This window comes from Lineus longissimus, chromosome 17, assembly GCF_910592395.1.
Source record: "Lineus longissimus chromosome 17, tnLinLong1.2, whole genome shotgun sequence".
NCBI lineage: Eukaryota > Metazoa > Nemertea > Pilidiophora > Heteronemertea > Lineidae > Lineus > Lineus longissimus.
The window spans coordinates 691,473-716,028 of NC_088324.1; the positions used below are offsets into that span (position 1 = coordinate 691,473).

The window sequence follows — 24,556 nt, forward strand, 5'->3', positions numbered from 1 at the left end:
AAATCTCTCCCGTTGTTTGTCTCATACTCTCAATGTTTTCCCGTCTTTTTCAGGTGGATACAAAAGAGAACAGTGCAACCCTGGAAGATGTTCAAGCTTTCAAAGCAGCTGCCGATGAAATTAGAGAAGAGGTCAGAAAGACTTCGAAGAAATACGCACAGAAGATGGTTAACAAAAAGCTTGGCAAATCACCTCCAACTGTATACGCAGTTGGGGATAAAGTGTTGGTGCGGATTCAAGGTAGAGAACAGCGGAAAAGTGGAAAGAAGGTGAAGGCACCAAAGGCAGTCGAGGGGGTCGTTACAAAGGCTCGGAAACAAAAGTACCGTTACAGGGTAAAATACATCCTAGATGATGCCAAAAATGAAGGATGGTTTTCGGTGAGCGATATCACGTCTATGACGCGTGAAGAAGAAGCGAAACGCCGACCGAGAACTGCAAAGACAACAGAGGAATATCTATTCGAGGAGTATATAAAGAATACAGCGTCTTTCTCATCTGTGGAGGCAATGTTGGAATTCATTGAACTCAACCAAGCAATTGAATGCTCAAGATTGGAACACCAGTCAAGAAATAACATGCAAGAGCGATTCTTCGCAACCATCACCAACCATGGTCTCCAGGTTAGACGAGAAATTGAAGGCGATGGGAACTGCATGTTCGCAGCTCTCGTCGACCAGTTGGAACGCGTCGGCATAAACGATTTTAACCCGAGAACGCTAAGACTAAACATCGTAGAGTTTTTACGACGCAACCCAGGATGTCAGATGGCACCGAATTATTCTCGTTTGTGAGTGGTGACAACAGTTGGGAGGAGTACCTGAGTCGAATGAGCCGCCAAGGTACATGGGGAGACCACTTAGTTCTGCGCGCTGCTTCAGAGATGTTGAAAATGCAAATTGTGGTAATTTCGAGCGTATCTGATCGTCCTGTTACCATCCACCCTTCTGCTGAAACTACTCAGTGCCCAAGACTCCTACTAGGACACCCCTTTGAACTACATTACACGAGCCTTGAAGAAGCCCAGCATCAGGCAGACAGTCCCAGTATCGGTGCTGCACACTTGAACCCAAATGATGCATTTACAAACGAAAGTGTGTTTGAGAGTACCGAGAATACCTCAGATAATGTGCGTGGTTCCGTAGACTTGCAGTCCCCAACGGTGTCGATAGGAAAACCCCATGAAGGACCCGATGACCCATCAGATACTTTACCTCTGGATGCTGAATGGCCTTTGGATGATGATGAAATAAGACAGGCTATAAGAGCGGAAAGGGGTGAAAATTTAACGGAATGGGATGCTGTCCCAGAAAATCACTGGCTCTTTGGCATAACGGGTGCGAGCATGCTGTGGGCCAGAGATGCACAGACGAGAGGAATCACACTGGAAAAGGTCAATGGGCATTACGTTTTGAATGAAGAACTGATGGACGATTTTGACGCATTCCAGGGGAAAATGACAGCAGAGGATTATCGAAAACGCTTCAAAGACAAGCTTCTTAACATTTGGCTTGCCAAATTTCGACCTTCAACAGCTTTTCCGGAAGACGGTGATTTTCTCCTAATAAACTCAACATCAGCTAGAGAATTTGATGAGTGGAAGTGCTCCTATCTGATGTAGTTAATAACAACCGTAACATGTGTAGCTTCACCTTACTTTACCGTGAACAAAGGTCTAGTTTTGTTTAGTAAATAGTCAACTAAACATATAATTAAACAGAACATGAACCATGATTATACACTTTATGATAATTTTGATGAGAACCTCTAATTTCGTTCAAAGGCTATCATTCCAGAGATTTTTCTGACGAAAAAATATATCGTAGTCAGTAATTGTACTATCTGTATCTATTAGAAAATACATAGTAAGTGATCTTAATGTTTTTATACTTGGTTTTCTTGCTTTTTAATGTATTTGCACGGATTCATTTTACTCAGTCATAGCACCAAAAGAGGCTAATTTTGCATTTCTAGACACTTTAGGCCATAGCTTTGTTCGAAAAAGACTAATAAGGGTCTAATTTGTTAGCTCCTTGCTCCTTGCGACACAAAAGGATGGTGTGCCTTTTCCACAAGCTAGCTTGCCAAATTAAAGGGCAATTAGACCCTAATTACTTATTTCTGTCCAAAGTTAGGGCTCTTTTTTGTCTATAAGGTTTAGAAATGCAAATCCTGCCTCATTTGGTAATCTTAGTGGTAATGGGTGTCCCCACGACTCTATCATCTGACTAGCCACGGGTAGTTGGACCTAAGATCTTTGGATCTCAATGCCAATTGTCAACTGAGATATCCTTCATCTACGATTGTTTTATCCTTACTAATATCTGTCACAATAACCTATATCTAAAGATGATGAGCAAATGTCAATAAACATGAATAAGCAGGGACAAGTCCTGATGCAGGGCGGTCAAACAATCTTTGGAGGACACCATGTACTTTTTCTACACTGAAAAAATCAACACGAAAATCATACAGCCGGCGCACAGGCATGTCAAATGCCTTTGCCGTCATTTTACAACCCGCATTCATTAAACACCAAAATACCAATGGCTACAATCAAATTGTTGCTCTTTTTGTGCCCAATATCTTCAGGATGTTCAGGAAGTCAGCTGAATGGACCATGGGAGATCTTTGCGTCCTTGCGGATAAGAAGACGAACGATCATCCTGCCTTACTTAGGCGTTTTTAAATCATTCAGACTGATTGCAAACTCTCGTATAGTTGGCATATTAGAGCTGCAACAAACCGTTCACCGGGTAGAGACATCTTGCGGCTGAGTACTTATCTATCGCTATCAGAGTTGGCATATTAAAGTTGGAATCATGTCCATCAGAGTTGGCACTATTATAGAGTTGGAGCGTAACACTGACCATCGAAAGTAGGCTATAAGTTAGGTTAAATTCCACACATCGCAGAGCGGAGTCTATTTCATTTGGCCAATCAAAACAGTGATAACTCCAGACTACAGCCTCGGTCTCATAAATGTTCGCCTTTTCAGGTTCCATATTTGCAATACATCCTCTGGCGCATGTTACTCTCACAGAGGTTGGCATCTCAAGATTTCGCATTCCGCATCTCGCGGTTTATAATTAGCCGGTAAAAATACCATTACACTTCAGTATATTGACTGAACATTGCTTGTATTTTGATTTCGCCTATCACATGCAAATAATGCGAAAAAACCCCAATGAGAAACAAGTGAGATGTTAACGCTCTTGGATCCAAACATCTTATTAGAGTGTGCAGATCGAGATTCTGTCTTGATGAAAGAAAAATGAACCACCACAACAATATGACAGTTCTAGCAATTTATCAAACAGCTCAAATTCATCAAAAAAAGGGTGGAGCATATACTAGTATATGAGAACGTACCCTAGTCCATCCGTCCTTGTGAAGTCTGACAACGAAACCTCCCATCTTCAGGTCCATCATCCTACCGAAAGACACAATTGTGTTGCCTCGATATTCGTTCTTCACCTCAATGGAGAAGGAACACGCGACGTCAGAGTTGGTCGTCTTGGAGAAGACGTATTTACAGACACCCATGAAGTCGATCATTCTGGTAAAATCGTCGTAACGATGGTAATGGGGATCTCCCCAAGCCTTGCAGGTGCAGATTTCTAGTGGATAAAACAGACGGAGAGCTACACTTAGTATACATCAAACATCAATAATCTACATGCATCAATTTGTGCTGAGGAGACAATCAACTTCGCCACATAGTTTGGAATCAAATGAGTCTAAACACGCCTGATATACAATTTGACTTACCGTTATGATGCACCGATAATTGAATACATGTCGTTTGGATAAACGACTTTCAAGAGCAACACTTTGAGAACCAAGACAAAGTTTTAACGCGTTGTATCATTTCTACAGAGGCATTTTATCACTAATCAATTAGTTCGTTATTGGTTATTCAAACTCAATTCCAAAGACGGACTTACTTTCTGTACAACTCTTCAATCTGAGATCCCATGATTTCGGTGGAGTACAACCTGAAGTGAAGGAAAACAAGAAAATGTGTATTTAGCCTCGAGGTTAAGAACGAACACCTCTTGATGAGTGATCGAAATTAAAATGTCATGTAACATCTCCAAGCAAAGCTGAATGTAGATAGACAGTAGTGACTACGTGGCTTCGGTAATGTTAACAACTGCTTGCCTTGAACCAGACTTTTCCCTTCAGTGTTTTGTCTATTCTATCATCGTCTCTGAACAGCGTACAGGCTACACTACATCTGACAAAGTATTTAATGTATCAACAAATCATTTGATGTACGAGCACTTTTTCAGATTGAACATCTTGGAATCCATAATTTGAAATTTAAGGATTCGGAATTAAGGCTTCGGTGAATTATATCTTTTTACATTGAATATCCTCCAATATAATGAACTATACTTACGAGCAACACAGTCTCCTTTCTTCAACATGTCAGAAGGTTTACACCCTGAAGGTAAAATTTGAACGGAATAACTTTTATACTCTGGCTTTTCCAAATATATCTCCAAAAGGATATATGAACTTCATTAATATAATTATCAGGTCGGAGTATACATTCTAACATTAAAACCTAACCATCATCACATTCACAATCACGAAAATCTTAATGACTGCCACCAACGGTCCTTGGATGTCGAGGCCAAGGACCACGGCACTAGTATCTCCCAGGCTTCATCATCAGTAATCGTAATCGTGCGTTTGTTATTATACAGTTATTGAGATAAGACATACATACTGTCTACACATCGTTTGGTCGGGATGTTCCATAACTGAGACTCGGTGCACCCTAGAGAAAAAGGTAAAGCATTAAACGACAGTTAATGGTTACGAAACTTCATTCAGCTTGGAGTGGATTCTATTTTGAAACCACCTGGTGTTTGCGTATTAATGTACAAACTCATGGCTTAAGGAATTCACACCGAACTTGCGCGTCACTCTATCATGAATGAGATCGCGATGGTTAAGTAACTTTGGCAAAGCCTTTGGTGAGGTCGCATCCAAAAAGCGAGTGCAGATAATGAAAACGAGTTGCAACGCATTTAACATACAACACTGTTTTACCACAGTCGAGCTGCCTCAAGAGGATTAACTACAGCCGGAGAAAGACAGATATATTTAAAAGGATAAGTGCTATGTTATAGGCTAATCCTGTGATGTCTCATACTCACTCGGTGTGCAGATCTTCTTGGTGTCATCCCAGATCTCCTCTGGAGCGCAGCGGTTGACACATTTATCCCCCGTCCATCTCTTTGCAACATTTGTGCATTCTTGAAGAAAAAGGAAGTTAATTACTGGCAGTTGAAAACCTCTTCCTCTCCCTAGTTAATGTTTAATCTTTCAACAGAAAAACACTTGAAACTTGTAAACTTTAGTGCACCCTTTCGGTCGTGTGGATGGAGATCCGTTTGCAATATCGTTTATGAAGGAAAATGATAACAAGTTTACGAAGACACGCAAAGGGATGGCAAATTTGGCAAAATATTGGCCTTTGTAGGGATGAACCAAAGGACGTTCCGATGCTTGTATAGATAACTGCAGCATATGAAAGATGCTAAGATACGCACTTCGTGGAAACATAGTTTTGTAAAGAAAACTAATGGTATCATTTGGTTGGGATGTATAGGGGCAAGGAAAACATATTACGGATACTCTAAACATGTTGACATAACCATGGAAAGCACATGACAGGAGCTTTCTAATCGTTTCATCCATGGACAACCCTCGTGGCGTCTGCTAGCGAGTTTATACCAGTCACGAAACAGAGTTTGTGAAGAGAACCGATGGTTCCATTCGGTCTGGATGTATACAGTAGGGGCAAGGAAAACATATTACGAATACTCTAAACATGTTGACATAACCATGGAAAGCACATGACTGATGGTCCCAGACGACCTTCGTGGCGTGTGCTAGCGAGTTTATACTAGTCACGAGGGGATATATCAAGTTCGTTTCAACAGGTGAGGTGTCATTCTTAACGGTACCCATACTTGCTGCACTTACGTTTCGTGCACTGGAATCCATCTCCTTGGTATCTTTTCTTGCAGCCACAGGTATAGACCCCTTTGTCTCCAGGTCTGCATACAGCATCCTTGCCACAAGGTTTAAGCTCACTGGACCCTAGCTTGGCGACTGATCCTACTTTGATACACTTGTAAAGTGTCGTGCAGTCGGAGCTTATGCGCTCATCGCCAATCTAATAGGAAAAAAGTGTTCACAATATCAGCAGATGGAGTACAATGAAAAGCCCCACTACATGCTTTGGTCTCTGCAATCCTGGTGAGATTACGTCATACCGAAAAAGAGAAGAAGAAAAGACCGTATAGTTTTTTCCTCATAAGAGTAGCAATATAAGCAGAAGTACTTATCAAATGGTTGATGAAGGTAACATTGTCTTAGACGGCGAGGGGGGCGATTTCTTCGTTTATGCAGTTTAGGGTGAAGAGTTAGACACGATCTGACTCAGTGGGGTTCTACTCATTACCCACCGTGTAATAGTTTTTGTCTGCATCCCAACAGCCACATGACTGCTCGGGGACACACGAATCACCATCTCGGATGAAGCCTTTATTACACTTGCAGCCTTCCATCAACTCATCCTCACAGAAGATCGGTTCGGGCTTGATACACGTCGGTTGGCATGGACGCATCTTGGACTCATATACGCTGTTAGCAGGGCACTTCATTGCTGGAAAATGACATTGATATTAATCGTATATTAACAGTAAAAAGAGAACAAGGTAGAGACCATTCGATAATGAAGTGAAAACTGTGATGATAGTTTTAACGTCTACATGCTTGTTTTAAGGATGTCCGGAAAGGTCTCATCATTTACAATGCGCTCACATCAGAGCCACTGCTCCAACACCAGAATCACACAACACGAGTCAATGGATGCTGGCGCTGACCAAACACAAGATCCCCAAGAGCCAATTTACTCGGGTTGAAACCAGACGCTCTTGGCATTTACCAGATCCTAGAGCCAATGGACCCACTCCAGATGCACTGGAACAACGCCAGCACCACTGGCTCCACACCGAAGCCAAATGGTTCTTGATTTACGAACTTCTGTGACCAGTTGCCTTAGGCATAGCGTGACCTCAGGAATATTCCCCAATCAAATTGAGGGTTACAAGGCTAGAACTTCATTGGTTCCATTTTGATATTCGACAAGCAATCGGAAGGCCATTATTGTAGATTTGAAGCCAAAGCATCTTTTTGAAAAGCAGAATGAGTCAAACTTACGACAGAATGTGGTTGTTCTCCAAACCTTCGAAGGTTGGTAACCATTCAGCTGACATTCGCTGGCGAATTCTCCCACATCAGCGCATATCACTTCTTTAATGGACTCGGGTTTGTCCACAAAAGCGCAAGCATCTATCTGGCAAGCAGCATAGGCTGACTTCCAATCTACCTTTGCGCTCTTGATGCACTCTGCGAATGGTCCAGTGGTTGACTTGATGTAACCGCAGTACGTGTCTGATGCAATGAGGGCATTGTTCTTATCCGAACATTTGATGACTGGATCCTCGCTCTTCTTACAGCTAAAGTATCAACACTATTAAATTCGACTTCTATTTGGAATGAATACAAAAATCTGCTGTGTGGTAAGACTTCCAAAGTCATCCTACCTCTCTGGACGAACTATTCGAAAGGATATCACGAATAAGCTGTCGCCCACCTGTCTTATTTAAATGTTACGGTACTCATGACCGCAAGTAAAGGCTGTCTGTTCGTATTCAACAAAGGGCGAATACTATTCTAAACCTTTCGATGTATTTCTGAAATCGGTTGAATATTGCAGGATCCGGATTCAGATAAGACATAGTGTGGTTTGTTATATATGTTATCAGTAGTGTAAAAGTGGGGGTTCTAACTCACCCTAGGTTTGACTAGGTTTTTATTCAGTCAAATCCTAGTCAAACAATTATTCAGTCAAATCCTAGTCAAACAATTATTCAGTCAAATCCTAGTCAAACAATTATTCAGTCAAATCCTAGTCAAACGATTATTCAGTCAAATCCTAGTCAAACAATTATTCAGTCAAACACCAGTCAACACTTCACACATTTCCTTTCAGTCAAACACCAGTCAACACTTCACACAACTTCTCTCAATTCCTTTCAGTCAAACACCAGTTAAAACCGCTCCTCAATTTTGAGGAGCGGACTCACAGTCAAACAGTAGTCAAAACACAACTTCTTCAGTCAAACACCAGTTAAAACCGCTCCTCAATTTTGAGGAGCGGACTCACAGTCAAACAGTAGTCAAAACACAACTTCTTCAGTCAAACACCAGTTAAAACCGCTCCTCAATTTTGAGGAGCGGACTCACAGTCAAACAGTAGTCAAAACACAACTTCTTCAGTCAAACACCAGTTAAAACCGCTCCTCAATTTTGAGGAGCGGACTCACAGTCAAACAGTAGTCAAAACACAACTTCTTCAGTCAAACACCAGTCAAAACAACTCTCCAAAATTGGAGAACGGACTCACAGTCAAACACAGTCAAAACACAACTTCTTCAGTCAAAACAACTCTCCAAAATTGGAGAACGGACTCACAGTCAAACAGTAGTCAAACTTTTTTACAAACCGCTCGCTTCGCTCGCTGAACAACAATTCTACAAACCGCTCGCTTCGCTCGCTGAACAACAATCCTACAAACCGCTCGCTTCGCTCGCGGCTGCGCTTTAAAAACGATATCTAATAGATTTTTTTGTATAGAAAATGACTCATATCATCAGACACGTCGCTAGCGCTTCAAAAAAGAATAGAGATCCTAGATATTCAAAAAATAACAATCTAACAGACTATACCTCATCCGAAGATGAACTTAGAGATATAACAGACTATTCCTCATCCGAAGAAGAGGACTATCTTTCGGAAAGCGAATTAGATGCCAAAATTATACCTCCAGAATCAGAGTTAATCACTTGGAAAGAAGAAGTTCCTTTAAACGTGTGGTATAAGATTGTAGGGAAAGAGCAGAAGATTACCAAACACGGAGAAGCGTTAATTCTAACTCTAAAATATAGAAAGCTGCAGCCCTTGAAAACTTTTTCAACATCGTTGATCAAACGAGATTTAGAAGCGAATCCTAACTTGAACTATATAATATCGTTAGGAAAACCTAAAGGGAAAAAGTATTACGCGTTTAAATTAGTGCAAGGATAAAATGGTATAATTTTATAAGAAGTGTTACGTTCTTATAAAGTTACACTATTTAATGAATTTTTGAAAAAGAATAAATGATTGTTCTATCTATCGAGATCTATTACCTTACCTCTCTTTTGATACGCGGAGGAAATTTTTCACCCCTGAACCAAAAATGACACCAAAAATTAAACCTCTTTTAACGTTTGATACATTAGAACAAATTCCAATCAACATGGAGTCCACACAGAGACAGCATTTCACCCATCCGATTTAAAGGGTGTCACAACACTTATGGATAAAATTAAAATCATCAGTCAGTATGTGAGACTTTTTTGTAATGGTTGGATATGTCATGATTGTTTTAGCACAGACTATGATCTGTATGACTGGGAAGTGGTGTGCAGTCAATGTTATTCTGTGGATGAACGTCGTATTTGGAATAATGCTATTCAAAAAAGTCCACTTGTTTCTGAATGGTATGGTATGGATCAAACTCATATCATCACATCCACCACGTCAAAACAAGCAGATTTTGAAAAATTACTAAATACATACCCCGTATCGTTTGACGTGAAAGAAAAAATGAAAAAAGACTACTCCATGCTCATTCAAAAATTTGAAACCATGAAAGCCTTACACAAACGTAAAAACTTTTTTATGGATAAAATTGTGTTACAACGCCTCATGGATTTCTATCACTTAGAAATTCAAGTGGTCAAACCAACCCCTGCGCTGAACACCTATTATACACTTTTTGAAGAGATGTCATGGCCTAATTAAACTTTATAAGAGATTTCCTATTATAAAATTTAGTCATCCGTGACAGGTAAAACAGATTCAGCAGTATTGGCTGCGATGGAACCTACAGCCAGAAGAGTTGGATTCATATAATAGCCCAATTGTTTTTTTTATTTCGCTGTTGATGATGATATTGTTATTTAATTTTTCGTGAAGTTTTTTCTGATCTAAATTTGGAAACATAACTCGTACAGTTTGCGTATAAGCGAATAATAAATTGGAGACCAGTTCATCTGCAATTTGCGTATTATAACGTGTTTGATATTCATTGTACATTTTTTCAAGATTTTTCCCACTTGCTTTTTTAATAGTCGCTTCAGACACTTTCATGCCTAATTTTGTTAAAAGACCGCTTTGATAATGTGTTAAGAGTTCTGATCGCATCTCTGTCACAGAATCATCAGGATCTTGAACAAGTAAGTGCGTATGTTCCGTGTCCATTTGTTATATTACAAAATTTTATACTCAAACGGTTGTGTTCTGCGCAGTACAAGTCGTTTTCCGCTATCAATCTGCTCAAGAACTGCAGGTTTTTCGCCCATAGGGATGCAGCGGTTTTCTTTAAACACTTGATCGAGAGAACATTGATCATTCAACGTATGGATCACCATATGCTTACAGTTGTCTCTAAAATCTTTGCAAATCGCATTATATTTTTGAGTTAAGAGCCAAACTGATAAACCAAAATGTCTTCCAGAGAAGGCTAATTCAGTTAGTTTGGTGGATTTATTTTTTGCATCCCAATGGTTCGCACAGTCGTCAATGATAAATAAAGTTTGTTCCTGTTCATCTTTAAACATGTCAATGGCATGTTCTAAACATTGGTTTAAATTTTCTTGCACATGTTGAGGTGGGTTAATAAAAATATAGTCATCGTGTTCAATCCAAGATCTGACACGATATGTTTTATTCATATCAATGGTAGGGCAAAAGATAAGGATGTAGTCAAATTTTTTCTGAAATTCTTTTTCAAGAAGATCTAGTATAAAATAGGTTTTCCCACAATCAGTCATGCCGGACACTAGCATATTGAATGGAACATGACAATAATTCATTTATTTTACACATTAATGTACACTCCCCTTCACTTTCATATTCTCAAGTCCTACCAAACCATCTGCTACAATATAGACTAGCATATCATATTCTGTGTCAGAATTTCTGCTGAGTTCAAGTTGTAAACCATGTTTGATATTACTCATGGCGGTTCCTGATCCATGCACAGTGTTATCTTGTGTACTTCTCAGATCAATATACAAGCCATATTTTTGTTTCTCGTAGAATTTTTCTACATCCAACATACATTCCTCCGTTTGCTTAAGATCTTCCGTCATATAATGTCGTTTGATTTCATCAAACTGATTATAGGCTTTCAACCCTGACTTGAATATACAATGAGATATTCCTTCTGAAGTAATGGTCACATTAGTGATGTCAGGATTTTGAAAACTTGTTTTTTCAGAATCATAGTCACTAAATGTTTTTTGGAAAAATAATAGAATACCTTTTGTTGAGGCACGATTAACATCTACATTGATATTCACCCGTTTATTCGTACCAATTGACTCTGTCTTCAAAAGATGGATGTCTTCAAACATCCATCTCATCTCAGAGTTATAGACAGATTCAATGGTTTCAGCCAGGACATCTGAGGTGACTGTTTCATATTCAAGCTGAATATCCGGCACAGCATATGTCTTTGATGTTGCTGTTCCTGCGACAACATACTTTGCATCATTAAATTTGATGTTATACTCAATGGACTCCAAAATCGCTGAGGGATAAAAGGGGGTATGGGTATCAAATAGTTCTGATTCAATGGGGATGCAGTAACGATCCTCAAAAGCTGTTTTAATGCCATCTTTTCGCTGGTCTTTCACAATTCCTTGTTGTACACGATTTTTTCGCTGTTTTTCGGTGAGCCAAAAATCCTTGAAGGTGTTGTAGATGAAGGCTTTATCCACCTCACTCATGGTTTTTCCACCCAATTTTGTGGTGATTCTTTCTACAATATTTCTACCCACATTAGCCACAAATGTAGCAGCTGCAGCATTTGCCGCATTGCTTACTTTTGATGTGGTAGAAAGTTTAAACGTGAGTTTCATGCTTTCAGGGACAATCACTTGTCCTTTTTCAAGCTTGGGAATTTTCACATGAAGTGTTTCTCCTGGATTGACAGAATTAGGATTATGAGTGATCACCTCATAATAGCGTTTGGCTTTTAAGCCTTTGGGGTACTTGTCTGATCTGTAAGGATCAAGATAACGTCCATAAGAAGTTTCCATTTTATTTAAGGGAAAAATTTTTTTTTAAAATAAATGACTAACATGTGTACGATTAAGTTCAATGTTAAACAAGATGATCAAGCAGCAGCTATTGAGAATATAAAAGAAGACATCTTCAAGGTTAAAAACAGGTTTAATGTGCAAGATGTTGAAGTTCAAAATAAATTAGATCAGTTGGATGCTGGCTTTATGACAGTGACTAATGTCAATCTTAAAGTGGATCAACTTGAGACATCGGTGAATGACAGTTTCACCAAATTAGAAACATGGTGGGCTATTATTGGAACCTATTTAGACCATATGTTGACTCGTAGAAGATGGCGAGATGTGCCAAAAGAAATGAAAAAAGCACCTTCATTGCAAATTGAGTAACATCTTTATAATATGATTTTACATTATAAATATCTTACTTCTTTCTCAAGCGTGAGTCAATAATATTTTCAGGATCTAAGCCTTCTTTGTGTTGAACGATCTTTTTAATTTTTATGTCTTTATCCGCTTTATCCACACTATTTTCTCCCATGTCTTCAAAATCCTTTGTTATTTTTTGTAAGGCATCTAATCTGACTCTAGAATCATCATTCAATATTGCATGAACACCCTCAATATTTTTTACAGTGTAAGTTCTATTGGACCATATTTGTTTGTAACCTTTAGTAAATATAGGTCTTTTTAACTTCTTTCTAACACAATCGCCTATTTTAAATTTGTGTTCAACTGGCATAGACTTTTCTAAATTGTGTTCAATCAACTCACTTTCATGATGCACAGCTTCATTAGGAGCATAGTTTAAAATTCCTCTATGTGATCTATTATTGTATGCTGAAATGTACTCTTGCAAATGATCAACCCATTTAACTGAATTTTTCTCTGTAAAATCCTTGAATATCATCTCTTTAATGGTTCTACTCAATCTATCAATCAAGCCTAATGCATGATGATCATCTACCTCAACTGTATCGTGCTTGATGTTTAACTCTTTGAATAGGTCTTGTACTGGTCTGTTTAAAAATTCATTGCCTGAATCTGTAATAATTAATTTTATTGCCCCTGAATCTTTGTACATGTGTTCAAACCCATTTTTCACCTCAAATTTTGTCTTATTTTTTAAAGCTTCAGCATAGGCTTTTCTAGTAAATGTATCAATAGCAACAAGTATCCATTTGTAACCTTTATTTTGTCTTGAGTAATTTGACATGTCTAAAAGATCCATGAACCATAGTGCATTTTCTTGATAAGCTATAATGTGGCCCTGAATTTTTTGTGTCTGTTTTTTATGTAGTTGATAACTTTTTTGCTGTTTTACAAATGCATCAATGTCATCAAATTTTATGTTAGGATCTTTCTTCTTCATGATCCTATAAAATTTTAAAGCAGATGGATAATAGTACTTCGCATATTCTTCTTGCATCACTGATGTCATATTTATTTTATAAAAAATACTGCAATAACAATGCAAGTGCTACTAAACTTGCTGTAAAATTTGTATGACTGCGCTCTCTGACGCTCGCGGCTGCGCTTGTTTCAGGTTGTTCGTTATTCAAATTTGAAGAACTAGTTTGTGGTTGTGGTGTTGGTGTTGATGTTGGTATGGGTGTTATAATTGTTTGTGGTGTTGGTGCCACTTGTCGCTTTTTTCTAACATTGATATGCGTGTTGATACCAAAAGTTGTATTTTCCGTGGCAGTTAACAGAGAGTTATTATACCCTTCAATCGTACCAATATGTAATCGCATATGACTCGGTACAAGTTGTAACCCTAAGCCTAAAGCAAAATCTAGTCGTGAACCTACTTTTTCTAAGGCGTTCGCATACGATTGTTTAGATCGAATTAATATACTTGCCGACTGGAATGTTTTTATGGAATCGACTAACGTTTGACCTTGAAGCGCATCCTCCACTAAAATTCCAAACTGTTTTTGTGCATCTAAGGAGTCTAAAATATCTTGCCTGATCATGGTTTGTGCACCCAGGATGCAATACACATACGTTCTAATCGATTCATTGATTCTACTCATGCCTGCTTTGGTCAATCCTTGACCATCTAAAGCAATGAAATTAGTCCAGTCATCTGAATAAATGAACGATAATGTATCAATGTAAAGTCGATGATGATCAGCATACACATACCCTTTTTTGTCATACGCTTGCTTATGATAGGGGTTCTTTTTTTAATTAAAGTCAGGGTTCCCTGGTAAATGGATTTTTAGCTGGTGTAAAATTTTTCGAAGGGTAAAGTACACATGAAATCTAAAGATACTTTGTACTAAAGGATCCTGATGATTAATAGGATTATGCCATGATACGCCACAGCCAGATGTCGCACAACATAGTGCAAATTTAAATTGGTTTTCCCAGTTATCCACGGTAGCATTTTTTAAATAGTCTTGTACTTGTGCATAAGTTGAAAATATTCTTGGTGAGATCTTATCAGGAAAAATATCAATCGTATCGTAGTTGAAACTTTGACGATGGTCCACAGTAATCTGTTGATGGATAAAAGGATCTTTGGTTAAAGAATTATTCTTATAGGTCAAAGGGTATTGTACATTTGACTTATATTTTAAAAACTCAGGGAAGTTCGCACTCGCTGCGCTCGTTGTCATCACTTTATTTTAACATTTTATTTTTTAATTTTATAATGACCTAGAGCTAAGGTTGAAATACCATCAGCTTGAATCATCCTCTTATCATCCGCTGCATCTAGTGCTACTTTGGTTACTTTTTCTGTGAAAAGTCGATGATTTCGACTTCTGAATACAGTCATTTGTTTTTCAATAGGAATTTTTTCCAACAACACTTGTTTGTATTCTTCGAAGGTGATATCCTTGTCAATCACATTCTTCTTGACACCTTTGCATTTCTTAATTTGTGTTTTATCAGTGACATAGGAATACAGCTTAGACCTTAAGCCTATAAATTCACTGATGACATGTCCAGCTTCTTCATCCTTAAATTTTCCAATCACCTTTTTATTTGCTTCTGAAAACAGTGCATGATCTTTTGGCAAATTTGAAAAGTCAAATAATTCTGCATCTTCATGCAAGATTTTTGACGTTGGACCATCACCAGGTTTTCATTGAAAATTTTATGCGCACGATAGTTGTTTGAATTTACGCATTTCCTAAGTTGTTTAGCATTAGTGGCTAACGTAATATTTTCACGTAACTTCACATTTTCTATGGTCTTGCCAAACACACTATTGTTCATCAGTTTGAAGAAGTCTTTTTCAAAGTCATTTTTCGCTTTGGCCCTTAAGGTTGTGTTAAGGTTAATATATTGTTTTAGAAAATCAGTTTCTTCGTATGAAATACCTCTATGAATCTTAGTCAATTTGAGCCCTTGACTCAAGTAGAATTTCAAGGTCTTGTGATGCACAATGTAGTGTTCTTTATGCTGTAAATTAGGAATGAGCTTACCATTCAAATGCTCTGGTGCAAGTGGATAATCATTGTGAAGCTGGTGAAGATGGTATGGATAGTTTAAATCAACCTCTAATGTGCAGGCGGTGTCTTGCCAATGGGAAAAGTCCTTCATCCATTTGAAATGTTGATATGGTAGTTTTTGATCCATAGCGACTCCATACAAGTTATTCGCATCCAAGTAGGAAATAATGCTTGTAGGTTGTTTTTCATCATAGTCTTTCAGGGGTGGATTATTTGCTTTGGCATAGCGATGAGTAGCCATGCACATTCCCCCTCTAATGCCTTCTTCGAAAAACATGTACATGTCAGAGTCTGTTAAAAGTTCTAATTGAATGTTTGTCATTTTCAGCATCGCTTGCCATGATAATCCTGGTGAGGTATAAAACCAGGCAGGATCTAATTTATAATGATTTAAACAGGTCGTTCTGAAATTTTCCAATATGTCTGCGAGTAACAGAACATCTGTTTCAAGATAAATTTTATGATAATTTTCAAAGGTTTGACAGTTGAACACCTTCCACACATGTTGTGCATGTGCATACTGTTGATCTGAAATTTTTGTATTGTTTAAGGCTGAATCAAATGCATGCTGTTTTGGAAGTTGAGTCTGTTGCAGTTTTTCAAAATCAGTTATAAACTCGTAGGGATAAAATCCCTTCTGATTCACCAAGTCAAATTTATCTTTAAAATGATGCTTCAAATTTATCTTGTCCTTATCTGGTAAATTTTTCCCAAGAACGTCTAAAGATGACTGCATGAGTCTATATGAATCTAGGAAGCGAATTTCAAGAGACTTTTCCCCTACATCAATAAATTTACTGAAAGATATGTAATTTTCAGAGTTTGACGCGATGACATTCAGCCTGCCTTTTAGTTCTTTCACAAATAAATGTGCATCATATCCTGAGAGGTTGTGAAAATAAATGGGGATAAAATTTGGGTCATCTGGTGTATTTTTAAACATATAATTTGATGCAAGCATTGTACACAGCTCTTCAATTTTTTCTACAAAATGTGCTGTAATATTTACAAGTTCATTTTCTTGGATATAGGTGTACATGCGATTTTTTTCTTGAATCTGTTTGGAACATGTTCATGCGATTGAATTGTTTTTTCTCCCAATTTTCTTTCCATAGGTTTTAAATATGATTCGAAATCTGCTATGATTATTATAGGATGTTTTACCATCGCATCAAATTTTTGAAATGCTAATGTATTTTTACCTTTTTTGGTATGGAAATATTTGACAACTCATATTTTTTACAGTGTGCCACATGTTCTTGAAACCGTTTGTCACGAAGCTCCTTTGTACTTGCTGATACAACTTTCAAACATCTGTAACAAATTTTAACTGCTGCTTTTTGTTTTGAATGAGATGGACTATCAAGTCTTGAAAAATGTTTAATCCATGCATAATGATAATTGGCATCATCAGAAATATCTTCTATTTTTTCACACTCGCTGCACTCGTTGCTAGCGCTTTCTACCATGTCATCCTCCTGTTTGTAATAAAGCAGATTGATATATTTTTCATTCTCAACTATTTTATCTGAATTATAGACTGGTGTAATAACAAGGAAAGGTTTACTAGACCCCTCCTTTAAGATATAGCTAAATACATTGATTGCAATCTCTCGGTTATGCTTCTCAAACCTAGCTATATCTTTTATTTTGACAGGATAGTCAAGATCTTTGAACATGTGATCAAACTCAGGTCTGTTGTAATTTGAAACGCGTTCTGCGTTTTTCTCCAAGTTTAGAAGAGCAGATTCGACTGCATATCTAAAACACTTCTGATCTTGATTTTTAACATTAATGACTGCTTTTTTAGCCTTGATTTGAGTTGGAAGTTGAATATAGCTCGAGCCTCCAAGCGGTTGGTACTTGACAGTGTGGACATCTAATTTTGTAACCCCCACAAATTTCCAATTACTTCCTTTTTGAATGAGATTTTTCAACTCTTTTAACATATCTTCAATCATTTGTGGAAAATTGAGCTCTTCTTTGTAACCTATGATATGTCGTGATCTTAATTCAAATTCTTGTACTTCACCTTTACGTTTCATTAAAATGTGTAAAATAATATTAATTTTTAAACTGCTCTTCTGCGATTCTTCTTTAATTTTATCTTGTAAAGTGGCTTCAACTTTCTTAAGAAACGGTTCAATACCAATTTTAGGCAAACCCATCATTCTATAGTGGTTTGCAAAACCCTTAAAGGCTGACTTGTAATTTTTCAACTCTTTAAACCCTTCGTGTTGTTTAATGAGATGTTCAAGGAAAGCTTTTTTTCATATTGGGTTGTACTTGGATACCAATTTCTTTCGCTTTTTGAATGAGGTCAGATTTTAAAATACGTTTAATTGGTGGTTTACTTAAAAGTTCTTTCAATTTTTCTATGGATAGATGATGGTAATTACGATACCCACCTGCTTTCGCTTGTGCTAGCAAAGGTTGTTTGATGGATAATTTCGGTTTAACTGGTTTAGGTGGAATTTGTTGAACATTTATGTTCCCTAATTGTTCTTGTAATTTTTTATCTAGCTCAAGCTTGGGAATTTTTCTGTTATTTCTAATTCCAACCCGTTGGGCCAACACCCTCTTTTCAATTTGTGAAAGTTGTGAGATAGGTTTTTCAATCTTCACTTCCTCAATTGTCTCAAGTTTTTCTAACAAAACAGCTCTTGATAATGAGCCATAATTTTTAACTTTCTGTCTAAAGGCTAGAACCTTTAGCTCATCTGTCGACAAATCAAAATTGTTAACAGGCATTGTGTTTATTTAAAGGAAAAAACATTTTATTAGATCACATTTGTTTGGTTATTTTTCGCATAATTTATTTTAACTTTTATGCCTACAGAATAGGTATAAAAAATAAAAACATATGTTACCAGTTAACAATTCAAAGTTTTCAACAGATGAGCTGAAGGTTCTAGCCTTTAGAATGATAAATTTTAGCTTCTAGCATAATCACCACTTGGTCGAAAATGATAGAAGCAGGGCTTATCACACCCATGAGAATTTTAAAATCATCATGGAGGTGATCATTTATTTTAAATTTCTTCAAGAAACTCTGCTGCTAAAGATACATTTTGATAGTATAATTCATAGTCAATTTTATTCCCTTTCCTCATGTTTTCTTCTTTCGTAATAGGTTGTAAATTCCGCCAATTCCAACATAGCAAAAGTTCTTCTTCATTAAGATGATTGAAATGTGATTTTGGAAGAATATGGTCAATATGCCAATAGTCACCATGGTTTTCCCATGTCATATTGTCATCAAATTGATATTCAATCCACTTGTACAAGCCATCTAGAGAACAACCAATAACTTTTTCAAGTTTGGATTTTTGTTGATGGTTTCTAAGACATGTGGATAATAATAATAAAGATTTTTTGATATTTTAAAAGATTCATCGGTCGATCTTTTATCTTTGTCATATTTATTTTTACATTTGTTACAACACGTTTTACATCTGTATGCTCTTCCACATTTACATTTTTCATCTTTTTCAAAATCGTCCAATAATTTTTCTTCGAAACATTTTTTACAATCACGTACAAGATAATCCATCTTATATACAAAGTAAAAATTTTTTATTAGATATACGTTTGGTTATTTTTTCAATAATAAATTACGCCTATCAGACCAATAATCCTTTCTAATCACATCCAGCGCTTGTTTATTCTCTTTCATTTTTTCCATATAGGCAAGTTGCAGCATCATTTCTTTTGACTGTTTAACGCGAGGGTGTTCAAACACAATAGAAGACGTAATCTGTTGTACAAATAGACGATGATCCTCTACCATTTCAAAAGGTATATTGTTGTAGAATAAATAAGGATGCTTTATTTTAACATGGGAAGGAATGTTCCCAAACGCTAATTGTTCAAAGAGGCTTTTCCATTTGAAATGTTGTGTATATTTACAACAAAATAAAAAATAATCATACATGATTATCATCTTTTATATTAATGATAATTCATTAAATAAAGATAATAATTATGACAATAATAATGACAATAATTTGACAATAATTATGACAATAATTATGACAATAATTATGACAATAATTTGACAATAATTATGACAATAATTATGACAATAATTTGATAATTTATTTCTATAAAATAAATGAGTGATGATAATGAAAAAGTAAAAGAAATTACAACTAAAGATAAACCAAAAGATCCTAAAAAAGTAGCATGGGGGAAAAAATTGGGTGAAATGAACAGGAATCGTAAAAAAATTAAAGTGGAAGAAACATCACAAGAGACATCAACTCCTAGTCAAAATAATACAACCTATTATTTTACACTCCTTATTGGAGGACTTGGTTTAGCAACTTATGTATTGTATTTCACAAAAAATTCAAAATCTGAGGTGACTGAACACGTGGAACAACCTGTGAAAGAAAAACAAACAAAATCTAAATTAGAAATTTAATTTTTTTCTGTTTAAATAAATGAGAACTGGTATTGACACGAAAAATATTGGAAACACAATCTATCACGCTGCTGTTTTAACAGCTTTAACTGTTGGCTATGGATTAGCTGCAAAGAAACTACTGAAGTCAAACATTGGAGATCCTAGTAAACCTGACCTTATGGAAGCTGTTAAGCTCACTGGTGCAGTGACACTTGCTATTATTACAAAAGGTTATCTTGAGAAAAATATGAGTCTACCAAAGAACATCACTAATTAAAAAAATTTAAATAAAATAAAACGAATATGGCAGGCATGATTTTAACAACGATTTTTGGTGCTGTGGCTAATGCAACTGCTTTCGTTGGAGGTTCTGCACTCTTTCATGCATTTGATAGACAGAATGCTGCAGATGAACGAAAGTGACATGATTTAGCATTAGAAAAATTACAAAAACAATCTGCGACGTGGTCCCAGAATAGGATAAAACACCTAGATTTCCTTGCAGAACAACGTCAGAAAAAACATCAAGCAAAATCAGACATGTTAGATATGGAAGATTCTATTCGCTATTACGACAGAATCCACCCTGAACCAACTTTAAACCACTTTTATACGCCAAGTGAGTCTCAGAAAAAGTATGAACAAATGTACATTGCAGGCAGTGTGGTGGGATCTGCGGTGTTATCAAAATTTCTTTAAAATAAATGGACAATGTCATTGAAAAGATTGACTGGGAAGCTGATATAGGAGATGAAGATGGTCTGGAATATAATTTAGATCAACAAGCAGCGAATGATGTTATTCTTACGAATGATTTGATTGGAGATATACCACGACCTCCAAGAGTTAGTGAAATGAACGCTCTGGCCATCATTGATGAAAAAGAAATATTTTTACATGACTTTATGGATAAAAATAAATTAAAATTAAAGGCGAATCGGACCATGAACGAACTGCGTAACAGAGTGATAATTAGTGAAAACGGTGATATATTTTATAAATCATCAACAGGAGACATTAAACTATCGTATAATAAAAATAAAGAACCTTATATGAGGGGCTCTTTAAAAGGAGAAGGAAAAGCAGAATTTAAGAGTTTTTTTAGACCAAATAATGATGGAGAAACTCCAATGCTTGAAAATGTTGGAGAAAAAAAGCAAGTGAGAAAACAATTGTTTCCCGAAGAAGGGGCAGGTTCTAGCTCACCTTATCCTCTGGAACCTAAATTTATTATTGCAAATAAAGACACCAATCTTGTACAAGACACTAATCTTGATACAAATGAAACAAAGTTTGTTGATGTTGACCCTAATGATGTTGATGACATTCAAGAAACCACTTTGAATTCAAACGAACCAATGAAAACAAAGAATTCTAAATTAGATGAGATTATAGACTATTTCAGAAGACAGTTTAAATCGATTAAAGAAAAATATAGTCAGTCACGTGACAGAATAAAAGATAAAATAAACACATTGAGGCAAAGTGATGATATTGAAATGGAGCCTTTAATTGAGCATGAAGAACAAAATCTTAGAGAGATTGATGAGGCAGAATCAGATGAAGTGGCTAATTTGAATGAAAGAAGTAAAAAACATTTTAAACAATTAGCTAAAAAATTTCGTGATACAGTGAATGATGCAAAAGAATCCTTAGGAGACCGATTAAAAGCTTTATTCAAATTGAAGGGCTTTAAACTTGCTACTATTGTTAGTGCAGTTATTTTTACTTTATCTGCCATTGGTGCAAGTCTCGCGTCTTTAGTAAAACCAAGTGCACCTTCTAAGCCTGGACCTGGACCTGGACCTGATACACCTAGTAAACCTATAGGACCTGGAAAACCAGATACTCCTAGTTCACCGAATAAAATTACACAAGGTCTGATAAAATTTAAAAATTGGTTACTTTCCTTAGGTTCAAAAGCTCTAGCAGCACTCCCTAGAATTTTAGGAACCGTTGTGTCCACTATCTTAAAAGCAGCTGCAGGTGTGATAGGATTTTTAGCAGAGCATTTGATTATCGCAGTGGCTGTCACTATTTTAGTTGTGATTCAAGTTGTAGTGAATAATGCAGGAACAATTAAAAATAAAGCAAAAAAAAATTCTTCTAAAATAAAGTAATGACGATGAGCGCAGCGAGTATGAATCTACGCTTTCATAACACAAAGAGACAGTCCTTAAGGACAAATATTAATCAGTATAAAACTGTACGTGTCGCACATGCTATTATTCCTACAACTTATTTTAATATTTCAAGATTTTCAAAAAATAACTATTTAAATTTTGCAGAATCGGCTCCAGCTGATACTTTTAGAAATCATGGTTCTGTCTATATCTCAGAAGGACTTTATAGCATTGACTCTTATATCAACGCGATACAACATGCGCTGGAGGAAGAAGGACATCAGAACAAGATGATGATCACTTATTTGGAAAGCGAAGGAAAAATTGTGATAAAAGTGAAGCCTCCTTTTATAGTATGGATCCATGAGGAATTACGTACCTTATTGGGAATTAAATTGGAAGATGCACATATTATCAATGAAGTGAAAGGAGAACAACCTTGTCAATTTTTACCCCATCAAGAATATCGTATTTGTTGTAATGTTGTGGATAACGGTAAAATTTTTTTAGATGGGGTTCATTCTGATATTATTTCCACCTTTGTCGCGAAAGGAAAAAATTATGGGGATCTTGTGGAATATAGTTCATTACAAAAAGTCATGATTCAAGACCAGGATTTTTCCTATGTCGAAATTGACATAAAAAATCAAAACAATGAACCCATTGAATTTAAAACCCCGTGTACCATAGATTTACTGTTAGAATAAAAGAATGGATGTTTTAGATTCCATCCCCGAACAGGATGAATTTCGCTTTGAGCAGATTGAGCAGATCAAGTCAGACTTACAACAAAAAATTGGAAGACGACGTCAACTGTATAAAAATTATAAAAAAATTTCAAATATCATTCATTGGTTAGAAACTAGCTTTTTTATAGCAGGAGCAGGAATCGCTTCGATTGGCGCAGGTGGTGTAATAACCAATATTGTTACTTTACCTTTAGCTGTTGTTTGTACTATGTTAGGCACAGCAGGTAAAATTGTTGTTCCACAATTAAGGAAAAAAATGAAAAAACATAAAACAATCTGGATTCACACACAAGATCATTTAAACGATGTAAATAATTTACTCTCACGCGCGATTACGAATGAACATATTTCTGCGAGTGAGTTTGACCTTATTATTCAGACATATAAAAAATCAAATAAAGTTACAGAGAATCTGAAATAACTTGACTTTCATCGGTGATTAACTGTTTGGGCTATTTTAGCGAGTCAGACTAAAGTAATGATGTAACTTTATAAGAACGTAACACTTCTTATAAAATTATACCATTTTATCCTTGCACTAATTTAAACGCGTAATACTTTTTCCCTTTAGGTTTTCCTAACGATATTATATAGTTCAAGTTAGGATTCGCTTCTAAATCTCGTTTGATCAACGAAGTTGAAAAAGTTTTCAAGGGCTGCAGCTTTCTATATTTTAGAGTTAGAATTAACGCTTCTCCGTGTTTGGTAATCTTCTGCTCTTTCCCTACAATCTTATACCACACATTTAAAGGAACTTCTTTCCAAGTGATTAACTCTGATTCTGGAGGTATAATTTTGGCATCTAATTCGCTTTCCGAAAGATAGTCCTCTTCTTCGGATGAGGAATAGTCTGTTATATCTCTAAGTTCATCTTCGAATGAGGTATAGTCTGTTAGATTGTTATTTTTTGAATATCTAGGATCTCTATTCTTTTTTGAAGCGCTAGCGACGTGTCTGATGATATGAGTCATTTTCTATACAAAAAAATCTATTAGATATCGTTTTTAAAGCGCAGCCGCGAGCGAAGCGCAGCCGCGAGCGAAGCGAGCGGTTTGTAGGATTGTTGTTCAGCGAGCGAAGCGAGCGGTTTGTAGAATTGTTGTTCAGCGAGCGAAGCGAGCGGTTTGTAAAAAAGTTTGACTACTGTTTGACTGTGAGTCCGTTCTCCAATTTTGGAGAGTTGTTTTGACTGAAGAAGTTGTGTTTTGACTGTGTTTGACTGTGAGTCCGTTCTCCAATTTTGGAGAGTTGTTTTGACTGGTGTTTGACTGAAGAAGTTGTGTTTTGACTACTGTTTGACTGTGAGCCCGCTCCTCAAAATTGAGGAGCGGTTTTAACTGGTGTTTGACTGAAGAAGTTGTGTTTTGACTACTGTTTGACTGTGAGTCCGCTCCTCAAAATTGAGGAGCGGTTTTAACTGGTGTTTGACTGAAAGGAATTGAGAGAAGTTGTGTGAAGTGTTGACTGGTGTTTGACTGAAAGGAAATGTGTGAAGTGTTGACTGGTGTTTGACTGAATAATTGTTTGACTAGGATTTGACTGAATAATCGTTTGACTAGGATTTGACTGAATAATTGTTTGACTAGGATTT

General features: G+C 36.6%; 3 protein-coding genes across 6 annotated transcripts in view; 1 reads left to right on the forward strand and 2 right to left on the reverse strand.

The window, feature by feature from the left end:
* Positions 1 to 24,556, forward strand: part of LOC135501914 (CDK5 regulatory subunit-associated protein 3-like) — a 281,400-nt gene that overhangs the window by 101,993 nt on the left and 154,851 nt on the right. The window lies entirely within an intron of this gene.
* The window catches only part of LOC135501909 (serine beta-lactamase-like protein LACTB, mitochondrial), a 158,523-nt gene that overhangs the window by 47,994 nt on the left and 85,973 nt on the right, over positions 1 to 24,556 (reverse strand). The gene's annotated exons all lie outside the window — the stretch shown is intronic.
* Positions 1,286 to 7,826, reverse strand: LOC135501623 (IgGFc-binding protein-like). Its single transcript, XM_064793837.1, has 10 exons — positions 7,768 to 7,826; positions 7,246 to 7,544; positions 6,489 to 6,688; positions 6,004 to 6,196; positions 5,172 to 5,270; positions 4,739 to 4,789; positions 4,406 to 4,450; positions 3,948 to 3,998; positions 3,373 to 3,620; positions 1,286 to 1,384 (listed from the first exon to the last, which is right to left on the reverse strand). The coding sequence occupies exons 1-10, from the start codon at positions 7,824 to 7,826 to the stop codon at positions 1,286 to 1,288; spliced, it is 1,344 nt and encodes a 447-aa protein (XP_064649907.1).

What these genes read in the sequence shown, in the direction of transcription:
- LOC135501623 (XM_064793837.1), bottom strand. Translation starts at nt 7,826, where the DNA reads ATGTCTTATCTGAATCCGGATCCTGCAATATTCAACCGATTTCAGAAA. An exon ending in GACCAAACGATGTGTAGACA is followed by an intron (nt 4,451 to 4,738) that starts GTATGTATGTCT and finishes TTTTACCTTCAG; the next exon opens with GGTGTAAACCTTCTGACATG. An exon ending in ATTGAAGAGTTGTACAGAAA is followed by an intron (nt 3,621 to 3,947) that starts GTAAGTCCGTCT and finishes TTTATCCACTAG; the next exon opens with AAATCTGCACCTGCAAGGCT.